Here is a 12,493-nt window from a genome sequence, read left to right as displayed (position 1 = left end):
GAGAGGCACTCTAGACAAGAATGCACAACCTCATCACCCTTGTCTGGAATGAACAGAGCATGCCAGGAGATCTCAGAGACACCTTAATTGCGACCATCCTCAAGAAAGGAGACAGGCCCAACTGTGGAAATTACAAAGGGATTTCCCGACTCTCCACCACGGGAAAGGGTATTGTGAGAATCCTCCTCAACTGTCTCCTCCCGGTGGCTGAAGAGCTCCTTCCCGAGTCTCAGTTCCGCCCACCGCAAGGAACAATGGGCGTAATCTTCAGCGTGTGACACATGCAGGGAAGGTGCAGGGAGCAGCATCAACCTCTGTACATGGCCTTCTTCGATCTCACAAAGGCCTTTGACTCTGTCAACCGTGAAGGATTGTGGAACATCCTCCTCAAATTCGGCTGCCCACAGAAATTCATCCCCATTCTCTGCCTGCTCCACGATGACACGCAAGCCGTGATCCTCAACACGACCCAATATTCGTGCAAACTGGGGTCAAACAGGGCTGCATCGTCGCACCACCGCTCTTCTCCATCTTCCTCGCAGCAACACTCCACCCCATCACCTTGTAGCTCCCCGCTGGAGCAGAGCTAACCTACGGGACAAGCGAAAATATTCCAACATCCAACACCTCCCGTTCAGAACCAAGACCACCCCAACTTCTGTCATCAACTTACAGTCCGCAGACGATGCTTGTGTGTGCATACACTCAGAGGCGAGCTACAAACCATCGCCAACACATTCACAGAGGCATAGGAGAGGATGGGCCCCAGACTAAACATCTGGAAAACAGAGGTTCTCTACCAACCCGCTTCTGCCACACAAAACTGCTCACCGACTATCAAGATCCACAGTGAGCCCTGGACAATGTGGATCATTTCCCAGACTTCAGGAGCCTCCTCTTGGCACAGGCAGACATCGACAATGAAATCCAGCATTGACTGCAATGTGTCAGTGCAGTCCTTGGACACCTGAGGAAAGAGTGCAGAATCCAGAGCATCCCACCCACTCACCTCATCAAACACCCCCTGTCAAACCTGTGGCAGAGTCTACGCCTCCAGGATTGGACCATTCAGCCACCACCACAGAACCCACCTCCCTGGAGTGGAAGCAAGTCCTCCTCGACCCTGAGGGACTGCTAAAGAAGAAGAAGAAGTAGGAAATGCTGCAGTCGATCTGTGCACAGCAAGCTCCCACAGACAAGCTATGTGACTAAATAATCTATTTACTGTGATGGTGATTAAGAGATAAACATTGGCCAGGTCACGGTGGGTAACACCCCTGCTTTTTGAAATAGTGTCATGGAACCTTATACACTCACACGAGACAGTAGATAGGGTCTCATCCAAAAGCGTCTCAAATGGTGCAGCATCTCTCAGTACTGCACTGGATTTTCACTCTCAAGTCCCACTACCTTAGGTGACAGCGCAACCAACTGAGACACAGCTGGAATAACTAAAGGGAAACATGAGTACAACACTATTTTACTTGACTTATTTGATTTATTACTGTCACATGTATTAACATACAGTGAAGAGTATTGTTTCTTGCGCGCTATACAGACAAAGCATACCGTTCATAGAGAAGGAAACGAAAGAGTGCAGAATGTAGCTAGCATGTAGAGAAAGATCAACTTAATGCAAGGTAGGTTCATTCAAAAGTCTGACAGCAGCAGGGAAGAAGCTGTTCTTGAGTTGGTTGGTACGTGACCTCAGACTTTTGTGTCTTTTTCCCGAAGGAAGAAGATGGAAGAGAGAATGTCCGGGGTGCGTGGGCGGGTCCTTAATTATGCCGGCTGCTTTGCCGAGGCAGCGGGAAGTGTAGACAGAGTCAATGGATGGGAGGCTGGTTTGCGTGATGGATTGGGCTACATTCATGACCTTTTGTAGTTTTTTGCGATTTTGGGCCGAGCAGGAGCCATACCAAGCTGTGATACAACCAGAAAGAATGCTTTCTATGGTGCATCTGTAAAGTTGGTGAGAGTCGTAGCTGACATGCCAAATTTCTTTAGTCTTCTGAGAAAGTAGAGGTGTTGGTGGGCTTTCTTAACTATAGTGTTAGCATGGAGGGACCAGGACAGGTTGTTGGTGATCTGGACACCTAAAAATTTGAAGCTCTCGACCTTAGAGAGTGCAAGTCCAAAATTCCCACGTCTTGAGCAAGGATAAGCCTTTTGCTTTCCATGAGATTGTGAGTATGTGAAACACTATTAGACAGGATTGATTTGGGATAAATTGGTGCTTTCTAAAGAGAACTGGTTTGAGACATCTACAGCAACAAGGCAAAGTTAGATTTAAAAATCCCTGATATCTTTATTCATTGAGGCAGAAGATGGACCTTAGAGTCTGTAAAGCAGGACATGAACAAATGTTTCAGAAGTCCATAAGGAATAATCATGCATGGCCTCTGCATATTGTGACAGTTTGGTTTTTATTATGTCCCTTACTTAATACATGGTTAATTAAGTCAATCGCAGGAGGATTTTTCTTGTTTTTTTGTGCTATAAATATTTAATATGCCACCCTACAAATTGAATGTGTTGTACACATTCACAAAAGGTTTAATTCATTAAATGTGTAAACTGAACGCAGACTGAGTCCCCATTCTTCACATTTGCAAAATGCAACCTAAATTTCTAAAGCAAATAATGCTTTCAGTTTTCTGGTTGTAAATGGTTTAAGTGCGCTTTTCCTGTAACAGAATAGCCTTGGGTGCACAAGCAATGCCTGAAGCGAATGCAACATCCTACATTCCTCCTGTGAAACGTACAATATTTTACCATTAATCACTCAGTTCTCATCATAACAGGAAGTTACAATGGCCTCAAGAGGCCAGAATGAAGGCCAATCAATTCATCCAATTGCCCAAATACTTTATATGTGTACCTTTGACTCTTGAAAATCATTCTGACTTTTTGCTTTCATAGAATCATAGAATCCCTACAGTACTGAAGGAGGCCATTTGGCCCAGCGAGTCTGCACCGACTCTCTGACACAGCATCTTGCCCAGGCCCTATCCCCATAACCTCATGTATTTACCCCACTAATCCCCCTAACCTACACATCTTTGGACACTAACGGAGCAATTTAGCATGGCCAATCCACTTAACCTGCACATCTTTGGAGTGTGGGAGGAAACCGGAGCACCTGGAGGAAACCCACGCAGACACGGGGAGAATGTGCAAACTCCACACAGACAGTGACCCAAGGCCAGAATTGAACCCGGGTCCCTGGCTCTGTGAGGCAGCAGTGTGAACCACTGTGCCATCCAATAATACTCTTATAATAATTTAATGAACAGTGCGAGTAACTTTCAAAAGTGCCCCACATTCTCAAATATCTGGAGTCTGTGTTGAAGACTTTTCAAACATTTGCCCTTGAATAAGATGCATTCATTATCGTGGTCATATAAGTTATGTATCACACAATCTTAAAACTTGCTCAACTTGTCTTTTCTTATAAATCAAGGTGATTGTAAAACAGGATCCTTTTTTTAATCAGACAGAATAAGCATGTGTCAAACAATGGGTTTAAGGGATCCTTAAAATAGTCCAACAATCAATATCTATATTATGTGCCATAGTTGTCTCTTACCTGAGCACATAAGCATCTTGCCAGTCTGTTCTTGTCACGCTGACAATCAAACAATGCACATTTTTCAGGAGCTTGTTCCACTCAAATCTATTTCATACAGAAGATGGTAGCAGTTACTGACAAAAGCTTTAGCATCATCTTCATTGTGACTAGCTGTCCAGTCACAGTAAAGGACTTACTGTTACATTAATAAGAACATAAGAACTAGGAGCAGGAGTAGGCCATCTGGCCCCTCGAGCCTGCTCTGCCATTCAATAAGATCATGGCTGATCTTTTTGTGGACTCAGCTCGACTTCCCCGCCCGCTCACCATAACCCTTAATTCCTTTACTGTTCAAAAATGTATCTATCCTTGCCTTAAAAACATTCAAGCCTCAACTGCTTCACTCGGCAGGGAATTCCACAGATTCACAACCCTTTGTGTGAAGACGTTCCTCCTCAACTCAGTCCTAAATCTGCTTCCCCTTCTTTTGAGGCTATGCCCCCTAGTTCTAGTTTCACCCGCCAGTGGAAACAACTTCCCTGCTTCTATCTTATCTATTCCCTTCATAATCTTATATGTTTCTATAAGATCTCCCCTCATTCTTCTGAATTCCAATAAGTATAGTCCCAGTCTATTCAGTCTCTCCTCATAAGCCAACCCTCTCAACTCCGAAATCAACCTAGTGAATCTCCTCTGCACCCCCTCCAGTGCCAGTATATCCTTTCTCAAGTAAGGAGACCAAAACTGTACACAGTACTCCAGGTGTGGCCTCACCAGCACCTTATATAGCTGCAACATAACCTCACTGTTTTTAAACTCCATCCCTCTAGCAATATTGTCAAGCTCTATAGTGTAGCAGTGTTGTTGTTGTTACAAGTGTAAAATACAATCTATAACAATGATGTGCAAAAATTTGGTGGAGCAATTTAGCATGGCCAATCCACTTAACCTGCACATCTTTGGAGTGTGGGAGGAAACCGGAGCACCTGGAGGAAACCCACGCAGACACGGGGAGAATGTGCAAACTCCACACAGACAGTGACCCAAGGCCAGAATTGAACCCGGTTGTACAGACAATTCCGATTTCTGGTTCATTCCAATATTACCTGTTGCCATCAATTTACAGCAGCTTTCACCCAAACATGTGATAAGTGTAAACATGTAATGTAATTTGCTTAGCAACACTGACCAAGTGCTATTGTGTGTGCTGACATCGAGTGACATATAACATTATCAAGCAGCAATGATGAATGATGAATATTCCCATCTTTCCAAATATTTACAGTGATAGTGTTCCTCAGGTGAAGGTCTGAATTTTCTGGAAATCAAAGGTGAGGGGGCTTGCGGGGTGGAGGGGTGGGGGTGGCAGTTGGACCTACAGATATGAATGGCATAAGCTGCAGAGATAGCCTTGAAGCACTTCTGACTAAAAGCCTCTGTGAGTGATCTGTTGTCAAGGCAACAGTGGATTATCTTCTCAATTTCCCAGCGAGGATGAACGTTTCTTAAAACCAAAAAATACTTAATCAAAAATAGGAAGGTAGATGTTTAAAGATGGATTCCTGACCAAAACTATCCACTACCAAGTTTTCCTGACCGTTTAATTACTGGTGGTTAATTAAAAGGTAGATAATTAGATATGTGATTCACAGCGTATTCTATTCGCACACTGTACCCAAGGTTTTTCATTCTGCCCTCACTCCACTGCCTCTCCTCAACATCCCTCCAGCGGCTATTCTTCATCAGCAAACTCACCAATTAAGCGTTAGCATGTTTTAACTGGGGAGCAGGGAAAGGATATCACTAGCAAGTCTCTTCCTGTTCTTGTCCAATATCTACACACTGCTCCTTCCCCAGCCCTGCTCGCTGCAGACTGATCAAAAGTAAAGTTTATTTATTAGTCACAAGGCTTACATTCACACTGCAATGAAGTTACTGTGAAAGTCCCCTAGTTGCCATACTCCGGTGCCTGTTCAGGTACACTGAGGGAGAATTTAGCATGGCCAATGCACCTAATCTGCACATCTTTGGACTGTGGGAGGCAACCGGAGCACCCGGAGGAAACCCATGCAGACACAGGGAGAATGTGCAGACTCCACACTGACAGTGACCCAAGCCGGGAATCGAACCCGGGCCACTGGCGCTGTGAGGCAGCAGTGCTTTGATAAATATTACCATCCCCCTAACTGGGTACAAATGAGCCTAATGCAATGCCTAATATGGAGATTGTTTTTAAAACAAAGGGGGTTCAAGAGAAGAATCTCAATACAAAATATTTGATTTAATGTATCTGTCAGTAATACACAATACTCAATAATCACTGCTGTAATACGTATAGTTGTGAAAACTTCAACATTATTTTAATTATTAATTTGTTTTAAAAAGAACCTACTGATGAGGTTCTGAATCAAATGGGTAGTTGCTGACGGTTGAATGTTTGACATCCTTTCCCAGAATAGCTCTATCAGCTTGGGGTATGTTGCAGTGAAGCCAATACTGCAGAGTCAGACACCAGCTGAATGTCACAAACACAATCTTACCTCTGAAATAAATGAGGCCAGGCTCACTATTTCTGTAGAGGATCACTGGGAGAATGCACTTTATCCTTCATTATGATCACGCTCAGTGATCTTGTCTCAAATACACTGATAGGAAATGGTCGAATGACAATGTGTGTTGTATTTTTAATGAGGCTGCTTGGGGACTGGATATAAATATTAATAGTCAGTGTGTTTGTAACACGAGCGCCCTCGTATACTGATGTTTAAGGCACTCTGACATTACCTTTCATACCCTGAAAAGTACAACCCTGATTTTAGTTTGCAATAAGCCAAGATGTGTTCACACCAAATAATCTGCTTTTACTAAATTTGGATATAGATTTGGTGAAATAGGGGTAGTTCTATTTTCACACTGTTTAAAAATCATGCCCTTTCTTCTATCATACTTTATAGAATATGTTGAAACCCTTTGATGTGAGCTGACACATTAAAAAAAAAACTAAAGTGATTGCATTTTCTTTCAGCTTTTCTGCAAATACACAGCACCAACCAAATGCATTCACCTCCAGGTACATTAATCCACTGCTGTCTCCTGCAGATACAGCTGTAGTAAAATAACTCATCCGTTGGACTGGGCCAGGGAGTTTCTGTAGTTGAAAACCGTGCAGATTGCAAAGGGCCGTGAGGTTATTTAAGAAGAAAAGAAAAATAAGCAAGTGAACTCAGGCAGTCTGAGGAATCAGCGCCTTTCCAGAAAGCGATATTTAAAACAATGCTTTTGGGACAAAAATCTCCAAGAAGCTAATCTGTGGTCTGGAACACCCCAGGACCATCAATAAAAAGACTTCCCAGTAAAAACTAGCCTGGAAATGACCAGAAATTGGTTTTGGTCCTGATGGGGTTTGGGTACAGGAATAATACTAATGATTTTAAAAAATGACATTTGGAAGTCAGTAGATTTTACTGCAATGCCTCTTTGTTGTTGCAAACACCTCCAAACTGTCTTCTTTTTATACATTTTAATTTTGAGAGAAAGAGGCTGTGTCAGTCGCTCTTTAAAGTGGAAATAATGTGAGCAACAGCTATGCAGCTGAGTTTAAGGGTTAGCTTTGTCTGAATAAATGCGTGATGTGGATGAGTAGGAATTCAAGTGGGCAATTTATTTGGGGTTTAGTTCGTTTCTATGTTAAATTTGCAAAAGAAAAGTTGATTTGTGGGCGACCATGGGAAGTGATTCAGGAATCTACAGATCTGAAGCATCATTTGGCTCTGATTTGAACCTGCTCTCCACGCCCCCTCCCCCTCCCCAGTTGGTTGACGTCCAGCAGCAAGCCGGCACCAAGCTGAAGCAAGTTCCTTTGCAACATTTCAAAGCGGCTGGTGCTCTGTGTTCTCTCCAAACGCGAGTGAGTGGCATTTACACATAAACAGAGATTCCCAAAAGGATTGCTGCGTCCTTCCCGTCGCTGCTTCGTCGCTTGTACCTGGGGATGTTGCGGAGATCTCCCGATCCGTTACCTTCATCCTTCCTAGAGAACCACACCTCAAGCAGCTTCTCGGTGCCTTCAAAGAAATGGACACTGTTTTCCATGGCGAATTGAATGTCCTCTTTCAGGTGAATTGCTCGGTTTGTGTGTGTGTGTCTGTGGTTGATGCGAATGTAAACGGTATTGGGATCCGCTAGCTGATGTCTCCTGCCATCTGTGAGTTCGGCAGCAAAGTGGCAGGCTGATCTTTAGCTGTGTTTATTTAAACTGGGTGTCCATGAAATGTACCCTGGGAGTTGTAGTCCACCATCCTTTCCCAGTGAGTTGTCAAACTCTGTAACTCGCCTTTGCCCCTAATGATTTGGCAGGGAAAGTACCCTGACTGTCCTCCTTTTGGAACTTTGTCCAAGAATTACTGAACTTTATCCAAGAATTACTGAAAGTTTTTTTTTTAAAGTGTCACTTTTTAACTGCCTCACTACACGGTGGCACAGTGGTTAACGCTGCTGCCTCACAGCACCTGGCACCTGGGTTCAATTCCGGCCTCGGGTCACTGTCTGAGCGGAGTTTGCACATTCTCCCCGTGTCTTCGTGAGTTTCCTCCGGGGGCTCCAGTTTCCTCCCACACTCCAAAGACGTGCGGGTTAGCTGGATTGGCCATACTAAATTGCCCCTTAGTGTCCCAAGATAGGGGGATTAGCAGGGTAAATACATGGGATTAAAGGTTAGGGCCTGGGTGGGATGCTTTGCCGGAGAGTTGGTGCAGACTCGATGGGCCAAATGGTCTCCTTATGCACTGTAAAGAGTCTATGAAATACACAATTTCTCTTTAGTCACCAGGATGATATGAACATCACCCTGTTTAACAGTCTCCAAGCAAGCTACTGATATCCCCATTGTTTGTTTCTCGAATATAGATTGTAGACTTTCCCCCAGTGAGGATGCTCTACATGGAGTAGGGAGCTTGGCCGCAGGCCACAGCAGAATTAAAGTTAGATCCTCGAATCCTTCTGCTATTTGCCCAGGTAGAAACACACCCCTCACAGAGACATTATGATAAAGTTGGAAGCCTCAGTTCACAGTCAGTTCACTGAGTCAGTGTGGCTGGTGAGGTAGCAGTGAGCTGAAATATCAGTGTGGTACTGTGTCTATCAAGGCAGATTATTTGGCACTGAAACTCCTCTGCCAAGCAACTTTCATCCCAAAGAAATCCTAATGATGTTACCCACCCACCCCAAAGGGGACATAGTCCTGTGAAACACCTTGACACTCTTTATCGAGTTAAGGGTGCTATAGAAGTACAAGTTGTTGCTGTAAACAACTGCCAACAGTGGGTATTAGTCCTTGCTAGCTGGGAGTTGTGAATTTCTCATGAAGGGAATGGTGAGCAGTACAATTCACCACAAAATGTACAAGCACATTGTCATTATTGTCCTGACCATAGTATGGGTGCCCACATAACTAAAAGCAAACTATTGCGGATGCTGGAAATCTCACACCACACTGACTCAACATGAATTGCATCAGTTTGAGCTGCAGAACTGAAGCAAGCAACTACTTACCTCTCTGTGCCCCAATCAGGGAAGACAGTCAGCCCGAGATAAGTGAGATATGTTTGCCTTAACTCAAGTCTTGTAATAATTTTTGGCAATGTTGTGTCTAGAGTAAGTCTCCTCTATACAACAGGCAAACCTTTAGTATGGTGATGTTTGTTTTTGGGTGGTACGGTGGCACAGTGATTAACACTGCCGCCTCACAGTGCCAGGGACCCAGGTTCGATTCCCTGCCTTGACCATCTGTGCGGGGTTTGCACGTTCTCCCCGTGTCAGCATGGATTTCCTCCGGATGCTCTGGTTTCCTCCCACACTAAGAAGTCTCACAACACCAGGTTAAAGTTCAACAGGTTTATTTGACACTCTTCACTGAAGAGTTGACCCTCTTCACTCAGCTGAAGAAGGAGCAGCGCTCCAAAAGCTTGTGCTACCAAATAAACCTGTTGGACTTTAACCTGTTGTTGTGAGATTTCTTACTGTGCACATCCCAGTCCAACGCCGGCATCTTCACATCATTCCTCCCATAGTCCAAAGACGTGCTGGTTAGGGTGCATTGGCCATGCTAAATTCTCCCTCAGTGTACCCGAACAGGCGCCGGAGTGTGGCAACCACAGGATTTTCACAGTAACCTCATTGCAGTGTTAATTTAAGCCCACTTGCGACACTAATAAATAAATAAACTTTCACACGCTTTCTTCAACTTGGAGAACGGCGAGGCGTATTGGAAATGCTCACAGGCTGATTAACGATCTGATAGGCTACACCCTGAACATTCCTTCCATGGCCATCATCAAGACTTGGAGTGGAACTTGAACCCAGAACCTAATATGATTGAATCCAGAAGAACACTTTATCCACAGGATAAATTACTTTAATGCTCCTTTACAATGCTGGTCAGTTTAAAGGTCACTTTCCTTTTTGAAACAAAGTCCATTATTCATCACTAAATTAAAAACATATGAAGCTTATTGCATTGAATTATGACGTGAAGTTATCAACACTTTTTGACCTTACCCACATGACAAGAATGGGGGTGGGAATTCCAGAATTGGGACCTGTCAGCCATATTTAAATCATGACTTTGTTCCAACATGGACTAAAGCATGAAATTCCAGCCCTATGTCTCAGGCTTATATAAATGATTCTATTAAACTGTCTGATTTTGAGATAAAATACCTCTTTAGAGTCAGCTAAACTGCTGTAAGATCTGAAAGCAAGATTCATGACAGACCATTATGTAAATAAAGCAGTGACATGAATGGCATAATATGTAACACTCTTATGATGCTGACTAAGGGTTTCAATCATCAATGGAAGTATTTCCCATTTGCAATCCTACAAAATGTTTTTACAATTTTACAATCTTTTGACTGATAAATGTATTTAGAAAATAAATTAAAATCGCAAATGCTGGAAAAAATAGTCAAAGAGAGAAGGTGCTAGAAATGTGCAGCTGGAGAACATCTGTGGCAAGAACAGAAAGTTGACATTGGGCCTGAATTTACCAACAGGTTGCATCCATTTTCAGGCACGGATACTTGGTAAAGTCGGGCGTGAGGCGAGTAGCGCGATCCGCGCCCGCCTCTGCACCGGTTCTCCCTTTACCAGGCACGAAATAGCCGCAATCAGGACTGCGCCCGAAACGGGCGCGACAGTCATTTAAATACTTTTGCATGCATTTAAATTGACTTAATGGGCTGCATGCCCAACCTTATCAGTACTTCCCCCTTTACCACCATGTTCACCCATCCAGAATCGGCATGAAGCAGACATGCTCCACAAAAGTCCAATTTGGGCATTCCAGTTAGTGAGGAGGTAAGAACCGAGCGTCCAACGGCTCTCTGCCTGAGATCAGGGTGGGGGGGAAGGATGGGGGGGGGGGGGGAGTCCGCTGCCACTCTGCCTGTGATCAGTGTGGGGGAAGGGGGGGTCTGCTGCCACGCTGCCCACGGTCGGTGTGGGGGAGGGGGGGTCTGCTGCCACGCTGCCCAGGATCGGTGGGGAGGAAGGGGGGAGGGGCCCATGATTGGTCTCAGTGGCGGGTGAGTGGGGGAGATAAGGGGGTCATTAATGTTGTGGGGGTGGGGCAATGTCTGTGGGGGCCAGGGGGAGGCATTATCCAGCCCCAGAGTGATGTGGCAGGGGAGCCGCATTCTATCATATTTTTTTCTGCGCATGCGCAGTTGGAGATGTTGATCGGAGCTACAGGGTTTCGGGCACATTAAGCCCCGTTCACAGGCTTGTGCAGAGTGGAATTGCTGACATTTTTGCAGGCAGAGTGCGTATGGGGGCACCTGAGAACGGGTCCAAAAGTCGGATCTGAAACACTCCCAGTTTCAGGACCGCCCAGCACTTAGAACCAAAATGGTAAAATAGGACCCATTGTGTAAAAGTGTTCAGCCCGTCATGACTGAACACTGCTTCCATCATGTAACACCCAGCACAAGGTACCAAATTCATCCTACCCCGACCCCCCCATCTCATTCCCATCCCACCCCATGTAGCAAAATCAGAAACACCAAAACCGTCCTCTCCTCCACATTCAATTCCATTCCCTCGCATACTCTAACCCTGCTTGACCAGTCATGAGCATGGACAATTAACAAATATTTATAAAACATAGTTATATCAAGAATGAATCTGTTAGGTACAAGAGAGAATGGTACATTCAAAATATATTCCACCTACATTTTTACATAGCTCGTATCTATGTTTTAAATACTTATTCAAACATCTATCATGATTTGAAGACCTGATCAAGACTTGAACTGGGCTATGTATACGACAGGGCCATAAGACCATAAGATGTAGGAGCAGAGTTAGGCCATTTGGCCCATCGAGTCTGCTCTGCCATTCAATCATGGCTGAAATGATTCTCATCCCCATTCTTCTGCCTTTTCCCCATAACCCTTGATCCCCTTATTGATCAAGAACCTATCTATCTCTGTCTTAAAGACTTTGATTTGATTTATTATTGTCACATGTATTAAAAGACAGTGAAAAGTATTGTTTCTTGTGCGCTACACAAACGAAGCATACCGTTCATAGAGAAGGAAACAAGAGAGTGCAGAATGTAGTGTTACAGTCATAGCTAGGGTGTAGAGAAAGATCAACTTAATGCAAGGTAAGTCCATTCAAAAGTCTGACAGCAGCAGGGAAGAAGCTGTTCTTGAGTCGGTTGGTACGCGACCTCAGACTTTTATATCTTTTTCCCGACGGAAGAAGGTGAAAGAGAGAATATCCGGGGTGCATGGGGTCCTTCAGTATGCTGCTTTGCCGAGACAGCGGGAAGTGTAGACAGAGTCAATGGATCAATGTACTAAAGGCACAGATTTTTAAAAATGCCATATTGTTTTCTGAATTCTACTAACCGCAGTGGGA

The 12,493-nt window shown here is 44.4% G+C and overlaps 1 protein-coding gene across 1 annotated transcript in view; it reads right to left on the bottom strand.

Annotated features, from left to right (window-relative positions):
* Nucleotides 1–7,761, bottom strand: part of LOC144508991 (S-adenosylmethionine decarboxylase proenzyme-like) — a 79,674-nt gene extending 71,913 nt beyond the window's left edge. The window contains exons 1-2 of the mRNA XM_078237211.1: nt 7,557–7,761; nt 3,590–3,676 (exon numbers count right to left, since the gene is read on the bottom strand). Of these exons, the coding sequence (XP_078093337.1) occupies nt 3,590–3,676; nt 7,557–7,663 (194 nt within the window). The 5' untranslated portion in view covers nt 7,664–7,761. The remainder of the gene's footprint in view (nt 1–3,589; nt 3,677–7,556) is intronic.
* Nucleotides 7,762–12,493: the final 4,732 nt, after the last annotated feature.

The sequence above is a fragment of the Mustelus asterias genome, chromosome 21 (genome assembly GCF_964213995.1).
Source record: "Mustelus asterias chromosome 21, sMusAst1.hap1.1, whole genome shotgun sequence".
NCBI classification, from domain to species: Eukaryota; Metazoa; Chordata; class Chondrichthyes; order Carcharhiniformes; family Triakidae; genus Mustelus; species Mustelus asterias.
Note: the sequence above shows the minus strand (reverse complement) of the source record. Positions and strands in the feature narration are given on the sequence as shown.